General features: G+C 35.5%; 1 protein-coding gene and 1 non-coding gene across 2 annotated transcripts; one reads left to right on the top strand and one right to left on the bottom strand.

Moving 5' to 3' along the window:
• Positions 1-574: 574 nt before the first annotated feature.
• LOC123668180 (glucose-6-phosphate exchanger SLC37A2) lies at positions 575-22,346 on the bottom strand. Its single transcript, XM_045601970.1, has 14 exons — positions 22,208-22,346; positions 14,315-14,484; positions 12,411-12,491; positions 11,510-11,643; positions 10,334-10,466; positions 8,993-9,141; positions 8,467-8,532; positions 7,750-7,794; positions 6,841-7,027; positions 5,891-6,039; positions 5,109-5,232; positions 4,138-4,215; positions 1,353-1,461; positions 575-737 (listed from the first exon to the last, which is right to left on the bottom strand). Exons 1-14 carry the CDS (start codon positions 22,333-22,335, stop codon positions 662-664), a joined length of 1,629 nt encoding a protein of 542 aa, XP_045457926.1. The 5' UTR covers positions 22,336-22,346; the 3' UTR covers positions 575-661.
• Trnae-uuc lies at positions 2,583-2,654 on the top strand. Its single transcript has one exon. It is a non-coding gene; the product is annotated as a tRNA-Glu (tRNA).
• Positions 22,347-22,895: the final 549 nt, after the last annotated feature.

Genomic DNA, 22,895 nt, shown 5'->3' with positions numbered 1-22,895 from the left:
TTCAGCTAGTAACAAATTGTTAACTATACGAAAACTAAGTTATAAATTGTATTTTTATGAGTGGTAAACTTAATAAATTAATTACCTAATATCTAATAAATGGAGGTGTGCACTTTTGGATTTTCCAAACTATTTATAAAATTATTATTATCGATCTAAAAATGCTCTGAAGATTTTTCATTGTTTATAATAGATCAATTCCTTTGTCGAATTAAAATTATTAAGTATTTAAAAAATAACGTATTTCTGTAATAGTATTGTAGTATATATAGTTCCTCATACTGAATTAACAAAACCTAAAAACGCATCAAAAAAAAAATACTAAAATAGGCAAATTAAAGAAAAAGATTTCAAAATAAAGCCATCGACAATTTTATTTTTTCTCTATAAACGCTTGTTTAAAATATAAATTTAATATCACAATATTAAATAAATACAATAAAAAGAGGGCAGTTCGTCAGCACTTTAAAAACATGTTTTACTTAATTTTTTATTTACTTATTTACATATAGTTTTTTTTTACAATTCTTTCTGTCAATAAAAATTACAAAAAATTTTTGGACACCATGACATAAAATGGTTTTTATTTATTTATTTTAATTCGTTTAGTTAAATTTTGCTAAAATTTAATAATAATTAAACTATTATGTAATACTGTCTGTTACTCGATGCGGACCGACCGCGGCGATGACAATCTCCTTTCGCGCCATATTTTGACAACCTCTACCTTTGCTATCCTGTGAAACAGACAAAATATTCAATCAATTACTATTTATCAAAATATATACTTTTTAGAAACTTAGTCATTTTTGGTAAAAAAAAATGAAGATTTTTTTAAGGTAAATTGTAATAGGCAAATTACTTTAACAAATATGATTGAAATCATAACCACGCTGGTCAAATAGTGAGAGCGATGGAGGGCAAATTCACTACGGTATTACCGGTTATTTTGGTGTCATACAATCGTTTAAAATTCAGCCTGTGACATCACATTGCTGGGCATATGCAGTTTTCTTCATGTAGGAGAAGGATCAGAGCTTAATCCACCACGATGCTTGCTCCAATGCAGGTTGGCGGACATATTGAGTAAAGATGTATGAGTATAGTATGAGTAAAGATCGCTATCAGGTACATGATAACAACCGGGATAAACAGCTTAACGTGCTATCAATAACAGACATCCAAAGCGTAAAGAAATATTTGTACAAATACAAATATCCATCCCGAACTGTAATCGAACCCATATACAGACGGTGTATATGTGCTTACATGGCTCAGGCACCACCAACGTGTTCATCAAACACAGGACAATACATTAAAATCTCACACACACAGACAGACACAAGACTAACCTCAGTAGCAGCAGCAGAGCCAGTAGGTCGCAAGCGATGAGCATGTCGAAGACGGCGGACCAGCTGCCGCTGGACACCACCCCCGCCACTAGAGGGCCCACCGCCGCCCCTGATGCGACAGACAGCTCTTAGCATTGAACTAGCGCACAATATATTGGGGCAAGGAAACTGGGGAATACCTCACAGAACCTAAACCAGATACCTTACAGAAGATCACATCGCCAAGCTTTTATATGAAATAAATTGTGTCATGATGTTACATCGATGGTTAAAGTTTTTACAGAAAATATGAGTTTTATTCTCTTTGCGCTAATAAATAAAAAATTGTTTTTAGAATAATTACTTTTAACGATTTTTTTATTTATAGTTTTCGCTGTACAGATTAACCAATGCAACGTGAGTAATTACTCAGTTTGGTATACTCAGCAAGTTCTTTCATTTGATACCCATACTGTGGGAAAGTATAAAATACTTGGATGTTTAGAAGTCCGCCATATTGAATTGAGTGATGTCACTTTATTTTTCGAGTTAGTCGCAGCGAGGGCTGACATTTGATATCCATATTGTTGGAGAGCATTAATAATAACGAGTCCGCTATCTCGAGTGCTCCGCCATGAAATTAGATTGATGTTACACAGCTAACCATTCATTGTCTTGTAAACTAAACGTGTACACAATAATTCAGCTCAATCGGTTGAAAATATATGCTTTAAATTGAATTGCAAAATTTCACCCTAACAAACATACGTGCATTGCATGTTAAATAAATAATAACAATAGCTTTTAATAAAGTCGAAATCAATCACATCAATTATAAATATAGTCAAGCAAAGCCAGGTGTCTAAAACAGTTTAGTCATGTAATATATAAAATTCTCGTGTCGCGGTGTTTGTAGTTAAACTCCTCCGAAACGGCTTGACCGATTATCATGAAATTTTGTGTGCATATTGGGTTGGTCTGAGAATCGAACAACATCTATTTTTTGTCCCCCTAAATGTTAAGGGTAGTCCACCGCTAAATATTTTTTATATTTTTGGACCAAATTTTATATTTTTATTTGGCATTGAAAAATACATACAACCCTAAATCTTCACCCTTCTACCACCAACCCCTATTTTTTAATAGCGTTTAGCGGCAGGACAACGTTTGCCGGGTCAGCTAGTACGTATATAATTACAAATGTGTATATTGTAAAAGTTAGTATTTCACTATTTCAATCAAATTTGTATCTCCCGTATGGTCTAGTGGCTAGGATACCTGGCTTTCACCCAGGAGGCTCGAGTTCGATTCCCGGTACGGGAAATTTTTATTTTTTATTATTTATAAATATAGACCTTTTTGTTTTAATTTTTTTTTTTATTAAATTATTATTAGTTTTATTTTTCTGTCAGTTTCATTTTTTTGATCAGACAATATTGGTTTTTATGTACATATATGGAGTGCTATTAATTAGAATAGTTTTACATTATGAAATCAACTATACCTGATGTTGTAAAAAATTTTAACTATTAAATCACGTCTTCATAATCTATATCTCTATCTTATACAATATATATGAAATAATTATAAATGAATGTTTGTCCGTATGTCCTTTAGAGAATCTTAAATTATGCATTTGATCATGTTATGATCTTCAGCAAAGTATAGTGCATGAACTCACAAAGGTTTCTAAGTTGGTACGACCATTAAATAAAAAATAAAGAAAAGCGTAGCAATACGCACAGGGTATAGTTAGTAATTAAATAAAAATTGCTGTTTTTCTTGCCGATTTTTCTCAGCAGAATTTACATTACGAATCGATGGTGGCTTGACTATTAAATTATTGTAAATAAAGATTTTAGAGTTAAAATTAAGGCTTTTAACAAGATATACTTCAACCTGGTTTCTATGTAAAAAAAAAAACTTTAAATTCCATAACATTTATTCGAAACTTAAAACAACGTAAGCTTTACGCATCATTTTGTTATTAGGAATGGTCATTAGAGATTTAGAATATAGGAACCGGGTGGTAATTATGGGAGGATAAAATAATAATAATAATAAATAGTTTTTATTTTGCTCAAATTATGTAGTTTACATTATCAAGAAGCCCTGCGACCCGTGCTAGCTTAAAAAAGCTGTGTTACAGGCCACAGTGTCTTCCACAAAAATTAGTTTATTTAATTTAATTTTTTTTTTTTTTTTTTTATTAAAAAAAATTAATTTATGTTTATTGTTACATAATCAGACTTAGGAAAAAAAGGAAAAAAATAGGAAAGTAATGTCAACCGAGATATTAGAAATCTTGAGTAACTTAATATTTTGACTAAGTTAAGGTTGCTTATAACACTGGGTAGATTACCTGAGTTTGTAATGTACCTAATGTTAAGTTGTAATTTTTTATTTTATTGTTTAATATTTTTCTACTTTAATTTTCTTTTATTAATATTTAGTTAAGTGTGTGTGTCACCTTATGGCGAAAAAAAAATGTTTTTATTTCAAGATTGTAAGTTTTTTTTTTTTATATCACTAGGTCGGCAAACAAGCGTACGGCTCACCTGATGGTAAGCGATTACCGTAGCTTATAGACGCCTGCAACACCAGAAGCATCGCAAGCGCGTTGCCGACCCAATCCCCAATCCCCCAGGAGCTCTGGTCACCTTACCAACAGGAACACAATACTGTTTGAAAACAGTATTATTTAGCTGTGATCTTCTGTAAGGTCGAGGTACTACCCCAGTCGGGCTGCTCCATATTTTGAGCAGGAAATTCCTGCTGTGCCCTACCTCAGTTAACTACTACTCACCGATGCTGCCGGTACCATCGATGATGGCGGTGACGGTGGCAAGGGCCTGCGAATCGCCCGCTAGGCTACTGTGGGTACCTGTACAAATAGAATTATTATTTATGGAGAAAAATGTGAAACTACCCCCCCCCCCCCCCACTTTTAATTTATTATATATTTTTTAAATAAACAGAAAATTTTAAAGATTCTGTTATGATTCTTATAGAGCAGCCCGATTGGGGATTTGAAATGAAAAAATTAAAGACATAGCATATATTGAGAATGTGAAAGCTGCGAGTTTTTACATTTTCACGGTCATTATGAACACTTTTGATTATACGGAATTTATCACGATTAATTATTATTTGAAACTCCCGATGACTTCTATTTATCATTATAGTCACTCGCGACATTGGCGCCCGCAACGTCACCGATATATCGGGTGTTTCAAAATAAGTCCCGTAGAAAACAAAACAAGTGTGTGTGTCAGCTCCGACGCACGACTGGAGTTTACTCCTTCAGATCGACTGTCTAAATAGGCACAAAAAAGGCTTACTAGTCTCAGAAAAAGATTAATACCATATCAAATGATAAATAAAACAACCAAATAACGCCATCTATCGATAACATGGCTTTACTAGTACGTAGGTAAACGAGAAACGTAACGAGATCATTCATTCAGTAGATTTCACTCTTTATATTTTTTCATACCCGAAGCCTTATATGTAAATCGATTCTTAAGAAGTAAAATTCAAAAACGAGTGTGCTTTAGACCACACGACTGAAGTAAAACTTACAAAACGTAACTCTCTATTTCTATCTTCACTAACTTATATCTCCCTCTCAACTTCCATTCGCCTCGCCCGATCACACTTTTCATAACGCTCTCGTCACGCATTCACCAGCTTACTCCCCATGTCAAGCGTACGCAGAGATTATACTTAAAAAAATGTATATATTTAGCTCCAAATAAAATATTATTATCTACTCACCAAGTTCAGCGCTGACAGCAGTGGTTATGAGCGCATAGGGCCCATTAACAAGGACGCCAGCGGCCACCAGCAGGGCCACGTTCAGCGCGTACGAGCTGGCTCCCCACGACTGGTATGCCACTAGCTGGATCAGGAAACTTGTTACAGAACGAGGCTTAGGAAAATTTGCCAATTACGATGACCTCTAAATGTCATTGAGCGTCATTTTTACAAATAAAATTATAAATGTAAAGACATCGAGACGGTTTTAAATGCACCGTAATTTATCTAACAAGATTATACTAAAGTTTCGTGAAACTAACTTCTGCAGGCTGGAATAGGAATCGGAAACACAGTAACTGCGGAGTTTCTTGCCGATTCTTCTCTGCAAAATCTACATTCAGAATCGGTAGAAGCATCACTTTTAATCGATTCGAAAGTGCCTTTGAAGCCTATTTGAATAAAGTTGTTTTTGATTTTGATTTTGTAAAGATTTTAGTATTATACGTCAACTATACATATTATTCATCAGAGGAGGCACAGTAGGAAATACTCTTCTTTTCCTTGCTCAAAATCCGGAACAACCTGACTTGAGAAGTATCTCTTCCTGACAGAAGATCACAGACAAGTCATACTGTGGAGAGTAAAGTGGCCAGAGCACCTGGGAAGAGTCAGAAGTAGGATCTGCAACCCGCTTGCAATGCTTCTGGTGTTGCAGACTTCCATAAACCGTGTTAACCGCTTTCCATGAGGCAGTACGCTTGTTTACCACTCTGAAAGAAAAAGAAAAGTGGTAGACTAACCGCAGGAGCAGCGAGTGCATAAAATACAGCGCAGACAAGGGCGGGCGCTCCGATACAGTCAGCCAGGAGGCCGGTCACGGCTGCGCCCAGCACTCCACCCACGTCGAACGCCGTGCTCAGCTCACCTGACTGTTTTGCCGACAGTGTTGCTAGAGATCAAAACATTAAACTATTAATTTGTGCATGCAAGACATTTTAATATTAAAATGCAAAGAAAATTACTAAACAAAATTTTGAGGAGCCTTTGATTTTGTCGAGCATCAATTCTTTTATGAATTTAATGTTTGATCAATTTAAATTAGATATGGCAAGGAATTAAAACGTGAAAATTTGCATATATGCATTTCTAACGTATAAAAAAAAATTAAAAAAATACAAGTTTTGTTTTACACGGTTCGATTTTAGGACCATTTTAGGTTATCATATACATTTTTTGCTGCGTGGTTACGGTATTAAGAATATAGCCACCCCCTCTCTACCCGTGGGTGTCGTAAGAGGCGACTAAGGGATAACACAGTTCCACTACCACCTTGGAACTTAAAAAGCCGACCGATAGCGGGATAACCATCAAACTGCTGGCTTTGAAATACACAGGCCGAAGACGGGCAGCAGCGTCTTCGGTGCGACAAAGCCAGCCCTGCGGTCACCAACCCGCCTACCCAGCGTGGTGACTATGGGCAAAACACATGAGTTGACACCAATTTTGGCACGAACTTGTGTAATAGGTTGAAATGACGATGATGATAATGATGATACATTTTTGATTCTTACGGAATGGTAAATTTTTAACTTTCATTACTTTTGGTAAAGATCAATTACAAATAAACATAAAGACAGACAGACATACGCTAATCGCAGGTTTAAATAAAAGTTCATTGCTTGAAATTTACTTTCCTAATTCAACACCTAATTAGGCCTACGATATACAATAAGTATAGAGTAATACTCACTGGAAGACTTGATGTAGAGCGGCAGCCAGAAAAGGAAAGTGTAGCTGACGAGCTTAGCGAAGAAGAGTGAGAGGGAGAACTCCACTACACCGGGGATGGCGAGCGCGCGTGTGAGAGAGATGGCGCTATGGGGGCGGGGACCGCGTTGTAAGAGGGACGTTTCCTCTGTTGCTTCCTCTTGATGATGCTAGGGACAAGAGCTTTGTGATACACTTCAACTGAGGTAGGGCACAGCGCGAAATAACCTGCTCTAAATCTGGAACAGCCCGATAGCGGAAGTACCTTAAAATAATATCGCTCTCAAGGCTCAAGTAGTGTTGTGTCCCTGTGGTGAGTAGCGCTACTGAGGAGGGTACTTCTCATGTTGGCATCTATAGCTACCGTAACCGCTTAGTATTAGGGTGAGCCGCGCGCTTGTCAGCCGACCTAGTTGTATAATAAGAGAAAAACACTGGCAGCGGATATTTGCTGGTCTGGACAAGAGCACTAGTTATCTTAAAGAGGAACACAACGGTCTAGATTTTGAGCATGATATTTCTGCTATTCGTGCATCTTCAGGTTCAATCTAAAGTTTGTTTGGAAGTAATTGCTGTATGCGATAAGGCCGCCTTATGTACTCTTTCTTGTTATTTATTTATTTATTTTTATTTATTTATTACACAAATTGTACACCACAACAACATTTTAAACAATAAACACATTTACAAAAAACATTTACAGACTGTGAAGTACAATGGGCGGACTTATGGCTATTTAGCCATTTCTTTCAGACAATCCAAACTTCTTCTTCTTGTTTCTGTTATTATAAATTCCTTTTGTTGCCAAATATTGCATAATATATTATTATTATTATATTAAAGGTAAAACTTTTAGCTAACATAGCCACATATATGTATATCAATATCTTACCGGCACCGTGTTGGCGGAGTATCGAGAGGACCTCAAGCTCGCCGCCTGCAAGCATGCTGTTATTCAAATGTGCGTCAAAATACAATTTACCTGAGGTAACTGTCATTTACACAGGTAAGTTTGATTTATTGTGGTATTAGTACACGTGCAGAGGTAAATGGGATTTGTAGTGATATTAGTATGAGTTAGTGAAAATGTATATTGAAGTTTTAGTACTAGTGAAATTAAATTTAAAATAATAATATGCTGTTACACAAAAAGAAAGTATTTTAAAATATATTAAGATGATAGAATATCAAATAATAGAATATCAAATAATAGAGATATATTTTGCTGTCAGAGGTTCACACAGTTACCACCTGTCAAATAGCGCTACAATTGAAGAAGCTATAGTCAATCGTGCCAGCTAAATTTCATTGATCGCTGAAAATAATTAGACATCTGATAGCGATCGTTACTCATAGTTGGGAATACATCTGTCAATCCGTAGTGATGCAGCGTGGTAGATTGTGATATGAAATAAAAGGCCTGTGCGCAGCAGAACGACGTTACATACTGATACAGTCAACTAAATTATTACTAAGATTAAAAACGATGTTAATTAGTATGTAAAATATGATTTTATAGTGTCAAATTAGTATGAGGAGGAAACGGTGGGGTAAAGTTTGAAAACCCATGAATGTTATATGAGATGCACTGACAAGTTGTTAAGATCACCTGATCACCAACAATCACTTGGGAGGCGTCCTCTTCATCATCAGACAGGTGCGACTGGCGGCTTGGCTAGAAATACAATTGTAATTGTGCAGATCTACTCAACCAAAAGTAATATAACTGAATTTTTAGTAAATGAATAGCTACTATTGCAATAAGACTGGCAAAAGATCGCCAGTGGGGGTTGGTTGAGGATTATTCACAATCAGGATATTTGGAGCAACTTTGGGAGGCCTATGTTCAACAGTGAACTGTGTTAGTATAATGAGAAGTGAACAAAAAAAATCATCAAGTTTATTTTTATTAGGGTTTTCCGTTTATTAAAACATCCCTTATGTACCAACAGATGTACAATGTTGTCTTTGTAATGGGATGTCATTAGCAACCTTTTTAGTCAAAAACTAATAATATATATTACATCATCTAAAAATATATCTAAAAAAAAAACTTTCGGACTTCCTCTAGGACCAATTTTAGGTCACAAATTATTTCTCCCATATAAAAATGATAAATATGACAACAAGCTCACCGACTGTCTATCAGCTGACAACCCTACGTTCCTAGGTTCAGGGACTAGGAACAGGAACACTAGGAACGCTACACAGCCCATCACTAGCGCCGGGTACACGAAGGACAGCGCCCAGTCTGTGTCTACGTACTCGGCTGCCACTATTGTACCTAGAAAAGATAATTTACAATACGGTAGAGCGAATGATTTGTCTGATTTTTTAATCTGTAGTTATTTTATAACACTATGGTGGCAAACAAGATATGGTCCGCCTGATGGTAAGCGGATCGGACACCAGGAGCTTTGCAAACTATTAGGAGCAGAAATATTTGGCTGTTATATTCTGTAAGGTTGAGGAACTTTCCCAATTAGGCTGCTCCGAAATTGATCGGAAGTTAAAGTTGCTGTGAACTATTTCAATTAAAATTTTAAAAAGTTTTAACGACGTTTAGATAAACTCAACATCAGTCGGTAACCAACCCGCCTGCCCAGCGTGGTGACTACGGGCAACACACATGACTTCACTCCATTTTTGGCGCGAACTTGCGGAGGCCTATGTCCAGCAGTGGACTGCGATAGGCTGAATTGATGAACATAAGTCTAGTCTAAGCCTTTAAAAATGCTACCTATAGCTTACTGTGTCTTGTTGTGAATGAAACTTATAAAATGGTCTTTGCAATAATGATAATTGTTTATAGATTACAGATATTTGTCTCGAGCTAGATTCATTTTTGTTTTTTGTGGGTTTTAGAGTACTAATATGTATATTGGTATGCACATTTGTGGCAGAACGGTATTGTTGTGACTTTTCCTACACTTTTTTTTGTTAATATCACTAATGAAGTAAAGTGTAAACAATGCGTTAGCGCAACGGTCACAACACTGGTTTGTGGCTGTTGCGGGTACGATCCCCGAAAATGACAAACATTTGTTTTACCCATACAGATGTTTGCCGTGGTGACACCCAAAGGTGTTTGTGCAGTCGGTCCCTGTTGTTATCATGTACACCTGATAGCGATCGTTATTCATAGTAGGGAATATATTGTGCAGTGGGGTAGATTAAGCTCTGATCCTTCTCCTACATGCTGAAGCGACATTATTATTAATATACAAAAATACATACATTATACCGTGCCTCGGAGAGCACGTTAAGCTGTCGGTCCCGGTTGCTATCATGTACTCCTGATAGCGATCGTTATCCATAGTAGGGAATATATCCGCCAATCCGCATTGGAGCAGCGTGGTGGATTAAGCTCTGATCCTTTTCCTACATGGGGAAAGAGGCCTATGCCCAGTAGTGGGATATTACAGGCTGAAGCGTACATACATTATATCGTTAAAATAATATAGTAATAAACATACCCAAAATATTTCCAAGTGACGTATGCGAATTCCATAGTCCGAAAATAAGTCCCTTTTTCGAATTGCCAAACCACTTCCCAACAATGGCAACTGTGACCGGCCATCCGGTGGTTTGGGCGATACCTGCGCCCGCCTGCAGAGAGCATAGTTATCATATCACATCAGCCTATCGCAGTCCACTACTGGACATAGGCCTCCATAAGTTCGAGCCGAAAATGGCGTGAACTCATGTGTTTTGCCCATAGTCACCACGCTGGGCAGGCGGGTTGGTGACCCTGCCAGGGCTGGCTTTGTCGCACCGAAGACGCTGCTGCCCGTCTTTGGCTTGTGCATTTCGAAGCCAGCAGTTGGATGGTTATCCCGCCATCGGTCGGCTTTTTAAGTTCCAAGGTGGTAGTGGAGCTGTGTTATCCCTTAGTCGCCTCTTACGACACTCACGGGAAGAGAGGGGGTGGCTATAGTCTTTGATGCCGTAACCACACAGCATATTATCATATAATATCTGTAATTTACACTGCAAGTCTTTGCCCCAGTACAATTGCTCATCGTTAAAGCGGATTTTTGTACTCCTGCCAAGATCGATTAGCGCAGTGATATGAACTCAAAATTTTGTAACATGATGGTCAATAAGTTCGTTATTCATGTGAAAACTTATTTTGTGGCACTTTCTCAGTTTTTATAATACTAGTGTTGCAATTAAAAGACATCGTGAAATCCGATTTAAAATCTGTTCCATCTTGATAGATGGTCTAGAAGTGTAGTTCATCACCTCAGCCTATTGCAGTCCACTGCCGGACATAGACCTCCACAAGTTCGCGCCAAAAATGGCTTGAACCTATGTGTTTTGTCCATTGTCACCACGCTGGGCAGGCGGGTTGGTGACCGCAGTACTGGCTTTGTCGCACCGAAGATGCTACTGCCCGTCTTCGGCCTGGGTATGTCAAAGCCAGCCGTCGGATGGTTATCCCGCTATCGGTCGGCTTTCCAAATTCCAAGGTGTAGTGGAACTGTGTTATCTATTAGCTGCCTTTTACGACACTCACGGGAAGAGAGGGGGCGGCTATATTCTTTACTGCCGTAACCACACAGAAGGGTAAGTACCACTCGTCAAAGAATCTTATTGAATTCTTAAAACGAGAAATAACGATAGTTTAAGATCTTTAAACAATAATATACCTGCACGAGTAAATAGTACGTAATGTCATGTACGTCCAGGGTTCGACCCAGACCGAAGAGGTAGCAGAAGACCGCTGACACCAGCATTCCCATCGACAGGAAGTATCTCAGGTCTACTCGCTCTGCTATCATACCTGGGAAAATAAATAAATATCTTATAACGTTTACATACAGTCGTCTGTTTCTATGGTAAGCAGCTTAATACTTGTGTTACAGGTAACAGCCGACTGTTATAACTATTTTTTTTATTAAAAATATATTTTTTATACATAGCATAAGTATTTTTTCTTCTTTTAAGTTAACAACAGTGTATATACATTAGACCTTTTGCACCTACAACACTACTTACTTGACTTACTGTTGATGATAATGCATGCCTTTAACATCCCACAGGTGGGCATAGGCTTCTTTCGCCATGTAGGAAAAGATTTGGAGCTTAATCTACCAAGCCTTTCCACCGTGGGTCGGCAGGTACTCCATTTTTAGTATTTGTCACAACATCTACGGGCTCTCGGTTGCCTGTGGCTTTTTTCGTCCTACATAATAACCCCTAGGCGCAGTTTGTAGTGACCCTGCTTTGTGCTCCGGGGGTTGTGGATTCGATTCCCACCCCAAGTCTGGGTATTATATATATATATGTATTATTTATAAGTATGTTTATCGAAAAAAAAAAATGTAGCTATACCAATTGCCTGTTACCTATAACACAAGCATTAAGTTGCTTACTTTAGGAACATACGACCGTGTGTATTGTGTAGATATTTATTTATCTATAATATTTGTTTCTTAACGGCGTGACCACTTTACGATAATGGCAATACAGCCCATCTATTTTTGCGGATAATAAATTCTAACTTCAAGTTACTTAAAAGTTTTAATAGACAAATAAATGATTACCCACCGGAAACAAACATGGCGCCCGCGTATGAGAAGAGGAACGCGGAGTCCAGCGTGCCGAGGAGGGTGTTCGCGTCATTCGAGTCTGAAACAACACTGACATTAGCTTTATCATTACGTTACGATGACTGAAGCAAGAGACAATATGCTGACTTATCCTACAAGAAAAGGTTCCATTAAGTACACTCACCAGTTTTGTACAATTTTTGGATTTTTACAACAAATAGAAAAATATAATTTATCAAGATTGGCTTTTAAAATAAATTTGATTTGTCGAAAATAATAATACTAAAATAATTCAAACTCATGCCAATCTGTTACGACATTAAACATGCAGAACCCTATTATGAAGAACCCTGCAAAAGAGTCCGTCTGTTATTTCATTCTAAATTCGTACAAAGTGCGATTCTCCTGGCTACATATCTTGGAAGAAGTTAGAAAGCCTGCATATCTTAAAAGAAACTCTGAGCAGAATCCGCTAACTCATTGTAATCGTCATATTTTGTGTAACTGAGCTAGGAGGTATAGGTTACAGCAGGAAAATTCCTGTCCAAAATATGGAGCAACCCGACTGGGGTAATACCTCGACCTTACAGAAGATCACAGCTAAACAATACTGTTTTCAAGCAGTGTTGTGTTCCTGTTGGTGAGTAAGGTGACCAGAGGTCCTGGGGGGGGGGGGACTGGAGGTAGGGTCGGCAAAGCGCTTGCAATGCTTCTGGTGGTGCAGGCGCCTATAAGCTACGGTAATCGATTGCCATCAGGTGAGCCGTACACTCGTTTCCGACCAAGTTTCATGAAAAATCCACTATAGAACCCTCTCTAATTAATTATATAACATCATCAATGTCCAGAACAGTTACAGTTTTATCATCACTTTAGACCTGGTGTTACTTCCAAAACATTTTATTTTTATCAACATTTCAAAAATAGTGTGAACTCATGTGTTTTGCCCATAGTCACCACGCTGGGCAGGCGGGTTGGTGACCGCAGGGCTGGCTTTGTCGCATGCACTTAATTTCATGTGACACATGGACAAAGTCGGTTATTTATTTTTTTACTTTGATTTAATAATTAGATAACTTTTTAAAATATTAGTTATTTGGTATAAAAATCTATTAATCTGTTTTTTTTTTTCTTTTTTGTATTTAGCAAATGAATTTTAATTTGAGAGAAAATTCAAAAAACCAGCTATATTTCGTGCAAGATATTACCAATATTACATTAAAACACCGTTTATTTTTCAAAAGAGTAACTGCGGAGTTTCTTGCCGATTCTTCTCTGCAGAATCTACATTCCGAATCGGTGGTAGCTTCACTTTTAATGTTGATTATCTTCACTTTTAAGAGATATTCAAGTAGTTTCAAAGCAACTTATAAATCTCCCTTTTACAAATTAAAATTACATATATTTGTTTTTTTTAAGGAATTAATCATTACATAGTATAAAACAAAGTCGCTTTCACTGTTTGTATGCTTAGATCTTTAAAACTACGCAACGGATTTTGATACGGTTTTCTTTCGTAAATAGGGTGATTCCAGAGGAAGGTTTAAATGCATCATCATTTCAGCCTATCACAGTCCACTGCTAGACATAGGCCTCTACAAGTTTGCGCCAAAAATGGCGTGAGCTCATGTGTATTGCCCATAGTCACCACGCTGGGTAGGCGGGTTGGTGACCGCAGGGCTGGCTTTGTCGCACCGAAGACGCTGCTACCCCTCTTCAGCCTGTGTGTTTCAAAGCCAGCAGTTGGATGGTTATACCGCCATCGGTCGGCTTTTTATGTTCCAAGGTGGTAGTAGAACTGTGTTATCTCTTAGTCGTCTTTTAAGACATCCGTGGGAAGAGATGGGATGGCTATATTCTTTCCCGGGGCGGGTCGCTAGTTCTAAACTAATAAACACTTACTAAAAGGCGCCCAGTTACACCACTGGTCGTCGCCCGGCCTGACGTCCGGCGGCGGAGTCAGACCGCTGCAGTTCTGATGCAGGACACTCTTCACCACGGATATGGGTTTCCTCGTCAAGTGGTACGTCATGTACGTGAAGTACGTCAGGATTAGGATGCTGCCTTGGTACCTGGGAACAGGCAAAATAATAAAAAGGCTTTATTTTTAAATCTTAGACAATCTAACTGAGGTAGGACATATCAGGAAATATCCTCGACATAATCCGGAGGAGCCCAACTGGGGTAGTACCTCGACCTTACAGAAGATCACAGCTAAATAATATGGCTTTCAGTGTTGTATTCCTGTGGTGTGTAAGGTGACCAAATCTTTTGGGGGGATTGGGGATAAAGCGGCAATGCGCTTACGATGTTTCTGTTGTTGCAGGCGTCTATAAGCTACGGTAATAGCTTACGATCAGGCGAGCCGTACGCTTGTTTGCCGAAATTGTTGTGTAAAAAAAAACGCGTTAAGCGATTCCTATTGTCGCCGAACGCTGAAGTTTTGTCCAGCAACAAAAAAGAAATATATAAAATCTAAGTGTATTATAAATATATAACTGGTATAATAAGCCAAAAATGATTTTTTCTCTCTATTTGTCTGTCAATATTTTGACCGGGGCTTGCGTTAAAAAAGAATCATCAAAATCGGTGCATCTAGTAAGTTATAAGGCCTTTCTTGTCTCAAATCTTTTTTTTTTTTTTTGAAGTCTGTAATAAAGCAGATAAAATCACAGGTTCCTGCTAGTTATTAAAGTGTCCGAATGTTAATATTTGAAGACTTATCACTGTGTTTGAAATACGTCATCCAATGTCGCGTCCATACAATTTTATCAGTATTATGTTTCATACGACTAACATAACAATGCAATTTAAATAACAATTATGTACTCATGTATTGCGATGAAATAAAACGCCTAATTTTAATAGCATTACATTATTTATTTATTTACGCAGCTGTGCCCGCGCCTTCGTCCGCGTGGAATCAAACGAAATAATTATTGTTTAGGCCACAGAGTAATAAAACAAAAAAAAAACTAAAATAAAAGTAGCCTAAGTTACTCCTTATTACATCAGCTATATGCCAGCTAAGGTCCCTTCGAAATCGGTCCAGCCGTTTCAGAGACTTGCCGAAACAAACAGACAGACACAGACAAAAAGACAAAATTTGTTATAAATGTTATTTTGGTATATGCACCGTGTATACTTCTATATGCATTTAGTAATAATTGTGTTTGCAGGCAAACGAAGAAACCGACTTCAATTATATCGACAAGTAAAACAACGTAGGTAGACGAAATAATAGTCAAGTAAATACGCATTATCAAAGACTACTCTAAAAGTTGTAATCAGATCACGATGAAATTTAAATGTGACCACATGATAAACATCGACTTACGATTAAATTAAAAATCATCAAAATCGGTACACCCAGTAAAAAGTTATGCGGATTTTCGAAAATTTCCCTCGATTTCTCTGGGATCCCATCATCAGATCCTGGTTTCCTTATCATGGTACCAATTTCTCTGGGATCCTATCATCAAATCCTGGTTTCCTTATTATGGTACCAAACTAGGGATATCTTCTTTCCAACAAGAAAAAAATTATCAAAATCGGTTCATAAAGGACGGCGTTATCCCCGAACATACATAAAATAATTGTGTTTGCTCGCAAACGAAAAAAAACCGACTTCAATTACATCGACAAGTAATACAACGTAGATCGACGAAAAAATAGTCAAGCAACTACGCGTTATCAAAGATTAGTCAAAAAGTAGTTATCAGATCTCGATAAAATTTATATGTGACCACATGATAAACATCCGCTTTCGATAAAATTAAAAATTATCAAAATCGGTACACCCAGTAAAAAGTTATTACGGATTTTCGAGAGTTTCCCTCGATTCCTCTGGGATCCTATCATCAGATCCTGGTTTCCTTATCACGGTACCAAACTAGGGATATCCCCTTTTCAACAAAAAAAGAATTATCAAAATCGGTACACCCAGTAAAAAGTTATGCGGTATAATACAACGTAGGTCGACGAAAAAAGCGTCAAGTAAAAACGCATTATTAGATATAACTCGAAAAGTAGTTGTTAGATCTCAAATATATTTAAATGGGACCAATCGGCACACACCACCTTTCGATTAAAACAAAATTTGTCGAAATCGGTTTACCTGGTCAAAAGTTCTGATGTAACATACATAAAAAAAAAAAAAAAAATACAGTCGAATTGAGAACCTCCTCCTTTTTTGGAAGTCGGTTAAAAATATATATATACACGGTCGAATTGAATAAGCTCCTCCTTTTTTGAAGTCGGTTAAAAAAGTGGTTTGATTACTTTAATTCTACAAACATACACTCCGATTTTATTTATTTGTATAGATTCTCTGGCTTGTTGAGCACAGCTAGAAATATCTCGCTCAGACTTTAAAATAAAAGTGTTATCACTAGGAATTGCATAATTATTATTGGTATTATATTCATTTATGTGTAAAGATCGCTATCAGGCTTCTCTGATAACAACCGGGACAACACAAAAGACAGACACCCAGATCGAAAAGAACGAAGTATGTTGTTTGGGGTCATAGTTCGAGAGATACGGGAAGATTAACAATGACGTAAGCTACGTCGCTGGGTGGAAAAACAAAATCAAAAATTATATTATTCTAATGGCTTCTAAAGTAATTTTGAATCGTCATTTTACATTTGTGTGATGAAATTAAACACCTTTTCTGACTGACTGATCTTTTAATACAATTGATTGTATATTATACAGTATATGGATAAGTAATTAAATTGATTGGATATACAATATTATGATTAAGTAACCAATGACAGAACTAGTGCTCGCTTCAAATCCACCAACCAGAATGAATCCTCCGTTCCTTCCTCTAGCTTTCCAAAAAATTATCCCCACTTAACATACTCCCCTCTGTAATCGATTCCCATTGGTTTAAATGACATTTAATTTAGTTGCCAGATTCTTACAATATTTAATTGTAAAATTAAAAATAATTATAAGTTTTAATGAAATAATACAATCTTTTTATCGTAAATTACAATTAAATTAACAAAAATCACAACATTTGTAAATAGTTGTCTGTTTTTAATAAATTATTTACAGTTAAGAAACTTGGGAATGTAGATTCTGTAGAGAAGAGTCGGCAAGAAACTCCGCAGTTACTCTTTTAAAGAAATATATATAAACTGAGTGCCTAGTGCGAGTTTTATTCACAGAAGCATGACAGATACGCGTTTATACGTGAATATTATTTTGCATGGGAATTTAAACAGTGCAGCCTAGACGATAAAGAATAGTATACGATACAATCGATACAGAGCCATCTAGCGGCAAACGCGAGAACTAGGTTGAAATTCCGAATTTCCCGTACAAAATGAAGTTAAAATTTACGCCCGTTATTGCGAGACGGATTAAACAAAACTCGCACTAGGCACTCTGTGTTTTAATATAAAGTTGGTTAAAATACCGCTGTATTAGTTTGGTTGGGGATAGGGTCGACAAATCGCTTGCGATGCTTGTAGTTTTGCAGGCGTCTATAAGCTACGGTAATCGCTTACCATCAGGTGAGCCGTACGCTTGTTTGCCTAGTTGTATAAAAGAAACAAAAAGTTACCATAGCCAATGTTCACTGTTTAACTTTTATTTGCCCTCGAGTATTTTTTTACAATATAGTACATATAAAAAAGGACAATAATTATCGCGTAAATCGAAGGATATGCAGAAATGCTAACGTCATTGGTGAAAATTCAGATGCTACGTCACTTAAAACTTGACAAGATCATTCGATTCTCCATTTTATTTTATTTATTTTATTTTATTTTATTTGGATAGCTTACAGCTTATTATAACTATAACTCATACAGAATATGAATAAAAAAAAAGCTAATAACAAGCTATCACATATAGAAACTAAAAAAATCTATATAATGCTAAATAAGAATAGTTAGTTACCAGTGTGCACAGATTCCATCATAGATTTAACAATCGCCATGCAATAAGTTATTCATTCTTAGTCGATTCGGGAGCCTCATCGTCCGATATAACGTATCAACCAATCCAATTGCGCTTTTCTTTCCAAAAGGACATTGTAACTATAAACGGACTAGGGTAAACGGAGTAGTTCAGACTATCGGATATGTTTACATTCCATTATCTTTTAATGGATGCATTATTAATCACAAGTTTTTCTTTCAACACTGTGCCAATTTTGTCAAATGGAATTTTAGAACGTGATTTCTTGAAAAGGTTTGGTTCAAATAAATCAATTTAATTCGACTACTTGTCATAACTAGCTATACTGGAAGTGTCACATAAAAGTCTTAACGCTTTTCTCTGTATACAAACTAACGGCGTTTCTGTTACAAAATATTAATTTGAGATGCCCTCGGACGAGTTCGCGTTCAAAAAGGTTATTTTCTGTCCCTGTAACCAGGACCAAATATGCTGGAAACATCTTTGTTCTCAGGTCCTGTAAAAACTATGACGACATATTTAACTCTATTGACATTTTTAATTGTACCCTAACTCATTTAAGCAGCATGTTAGGGACGTAATAAGTAAAAAAAATAATAATGTTTTTCTTTGATTAAAAAAATTATAATGTATTTCTTGATATAATAATGTAACTCTTTGATTTATTACAGTAATTTCTGTATTAATCTTAATTTTAATTCTAATCTTTGACTTATTTTTAAATTATAATCCTTTCATTTGACATAATTGACACGCTCGACTCTTTTTGACTTTTTTTTTATAAATCACATAAATTTTTATATCTAAGTGATTTTTTTTTTGTCTTTTTTGATAGTTAATTTAATTTATATTATGTTAATTGATTTAAAATTACGACTTTTAACAAATGACATGTCTGTATATTATTGTTAGTGGAAACTTTAGTGATTAAGTGTTTTTGTAAGAAAATTAATTGTATGTGATTTTTATATTGTATGTTTCCCAAATAAATAAATAAATAAACAATCACGCCGAGATATGGAGCAGTTGGCTTCCATTTTGGTCATTTGCGTATAACACAACAGTTCACGCAGATATTTCACCCCCTATAAACTTGTATTTGGGAAGAAACATTCAATGATACAGAACTAGAATCACTTTAGTAAAAAATGAAACAGGTAATAAGAAGTCGTCCATTAATCACGTGAGGATCGAAAGGGGGGGGGGGTTGTCGAGAAAACATCACGATATATCACATGGAGGGGGTTGAACGCTCGATTTCTAGGCAAAAAAAAAACAACCAACAACCTTTATGCCTATCTAGAAATTTCGTTTCAGCCTTTAATATCCCACTGCTGGCGAAGCTAGGAGAAGGATCAGAGCTTAATCCCCCACGCTGCTCCAATGCGGGTTGCCGGATATACTCCTTACTATGAGTAACGATCGCTATCAGGTGTACATGATAGCAACCGGGACTTACAGCTTAACGTGCACTCCGAGGCACGGTGGGGAGACCCAATGTTATTATTTTTTTTATTCAAAGGGGGAACGCTGCCAGTATCTTCGGAACCTTGCCTAAAGGGACTCCTTTTAATAATGTTTTTTAGTTATTATATTATGTATATATAACTTAAGGTTTTTTTTTAGTTTAATGTAATTTATCTTATTTATATAGTATAATCAAATTAAGCTTTCACCTTTGCCAAATATATATATTTTTTTCATTTTATATTTTGCAGGTTCAATGTCTGCTGTGTCAAGCCAGTCAAACTTTATATTATATTATATTATCTTCCTTTATATCATTAGATACCAATCAACATTATTTATTAACAAGACATTTAAAGCCACTTTGATAACATTCTGATATCATACATTCCGCGGAATTTTCGTAATCACGTTTATTTTTCATGTATTTTTCATTTGCACAACTAATATTAATTTATGTACTTATGTTTTAAACCAGGGGTTCTTAACCTTTCACGGACATTTTTAATAATCTATCTATCCCCAGTTTTAAATAATTTTAGTAATTTTATTAATAACAAATTGTGCCCGCAACTTCGTTCGCGTGGAATTAAAAAAAAATATTGATATAAAAAAACAAAATAAACAAATTTCTAATATAAAAGTAGCCTTAGTTACTCCTTATTACATCAGCTTTCTGCCAGTGAAAGTCCCGACAAAATCGATCCAGCCGTTTCAGAGATTAGCTGGAACAAACAGATAGACAGACATACAGACAGACAAAAATTGTAAAAAATGTTATTTTGGTATATGTTGTATTACAAACAGACACTCCAATTTTATTTATTCATATAGATTATATATCCATACATAAGTTTTTAAATAAACAAATCATAAGCAAAATCATCGGCGAAAAGCTGATAGAGCCGTAGTCTTTAAAGAAGAAGAAGAAACAAATCATAAAGTGTAAGATCATAATCTAATATATATAAAAATGTCATGACACAGTGTTTGTGAAACATTTTGTGTATATTCGATAGGTCTCAGAATAGATCGTAGGCTATTTTTCATACTACTAAGTAATCAAGGACATCTGGTCCTCATCCGTATGATGAAACTATGTTAGCCGAGTCAACTAGTCTAATATATAAAATCCTCGTGTTGCGGTGTTTGTAGTTAGACTTCTCCGAAACGGCTTGACCGATTCTCATGAAATTTAGTGTGCATATCGGGTAGGTCTGAGAATCGAACGACATCTATTTTTCATTCCCCTAAGTTATAAGGGGGGGTGATTAAGAAGGTTAATAAAATATACAGCAAAACAACGTATGCGGGGTCAGCTCGTAAATATCTAAATAAAATGTGTATGCCAGCTCCGACACACAAATGTGTTCTCAAACTGCCCTCCGTGGCTTATCCCTGAGGAAGTGTATTTTTTTATTTATTTATTTTATTTCTAAAATCTTAGCTTCCAGTGAGTCTGAAGCATTTATTTATAGTTTGTTTACTCTATTCGGAAAACAAACAATTATAACAACACTCATTTAATACAAAAAATATATGAATTACATAAATCAATTCCTTTTTTTTAAAAAAAAACGTCTCACACTCAACGCCCCTACTAGGATTATCTCCTGTACCGGGGAATCAAGTTTGCTCATAAAATAAAAATATAAAAATTTGTAAATAGTTCACAAATCACTTCCCTGTTAGATAAGGGCTATGTTAATCGAATAATTATTTTAGTTTTTAAATGTAATAATAATAGTTCACAACTTGATAAGTGTGACCACTAAAATATATATTTTTTTTTATTACCTGTATCTTTTTTTAATTAATGATACATTTGTATACAATTTTAAACATTATACACGTATTATTACGTATTTGTAGTGTCTATGATAAACGTGCACCTGTGGCCTTGTAATTATTTCAGAAAAAATAATGTTTAGTTAAATAGTCATTGTAATATCACTAACTTGCAGTTGACTCATCTAACCTTTGATAACAAGGTCAACATAAACTGTGAATTAAAAGAGATTTTTTGGTTTAGGTATTAATTTTTACTACAAATTTTAAGGAATAAAGTTACTAATATTATTTATATATTTATTATATAAAATACTTTATTAAATAAAAACGTTTTTAACCTATTTTTAAAAGTTTTAAGTATAAATATTAAATATTAAACATATAAAACTTGCACATAATATAAGAATGCAAATAAATATATCAATAATTTGAAAAAAAAAATGTTATCAATGAGATAATATTACAATATTTTACCATTTTACACAACCATATTCATAACATAAAAAATTTAAAAAGATTGTCGCTTTTATTTTAATTTTTAGTATGATAACAGTCAAAAAGTTAAGGTGAATCTTTGTAGGTATAAAACAAAATACTCACCATCTTAATCTATTTATCTGGAGGCGCGGACACAGCCAGGAAGTGAATTGTTGTAAGCACTGCACACCGATCGGCGCGTCCCTGTTTACACCGCTCATTTTAAAGTATTTTAACCACTTCCCTCTCATAAATGACTCCGTATATCATTAACTTTGTTCTTAACCTCACACACACACTACCATCTAGGACCACATCATTGTTTATAAATATTTCCTTTGTTAATCACAATGTAAAAATGCTGTCGATAGTTCTCATATTTTAAAATAATAATAAGTCTATTATTATAGAAAATAATTTAAATCGGTTGAAATATTAAATTACTAACTGTTTTTTGTATTATTTTTATATAACTTATTTAGTATTTTTATGTTTATTTGCTAAATGCTTCGTGAACGGTCCTAGTTTTGACACGTTTCTATAATAATAAAATGTCAAATGTCAATGTCATAGGTTACGGTCCGATCCACGCATACTACTGACCTTGTATGATTTTCAATTTAAATTACATAAGTGTAGAAATTATGTCTTCCATTTTATAGTCGGATTCAAACGTAATTGGTGAGAAAATGAAATTAGATTTTAGAAACATCGTGTTGTAATAAATTTACACTTTGCACGTTTATATTCCCTTAACAATCATTTGTTAATGGCCCATATAATTAGACTATTAATTGTTTTTCAAATTACT

This window comes from Melitaea cinxia, chromosome 30, assembly GCF_905220565.1.
Source record: "Melitaea cinxia chromosome 30, ilMelCinx1.1, whole genome shotgun sequence".
Classification (NCBI taxonomy): Eukaryota; Metazoa; Arthropoda; class Insecta; order Lepidoptera; family Nymphalidae; genus Melitaea; species Melitaea cinxia.
The sequence above is the reverse complement of the archived record's forward strand: the minus strand, read 5'-3'. Positions and strand labels throughout refer to the sequence as shown.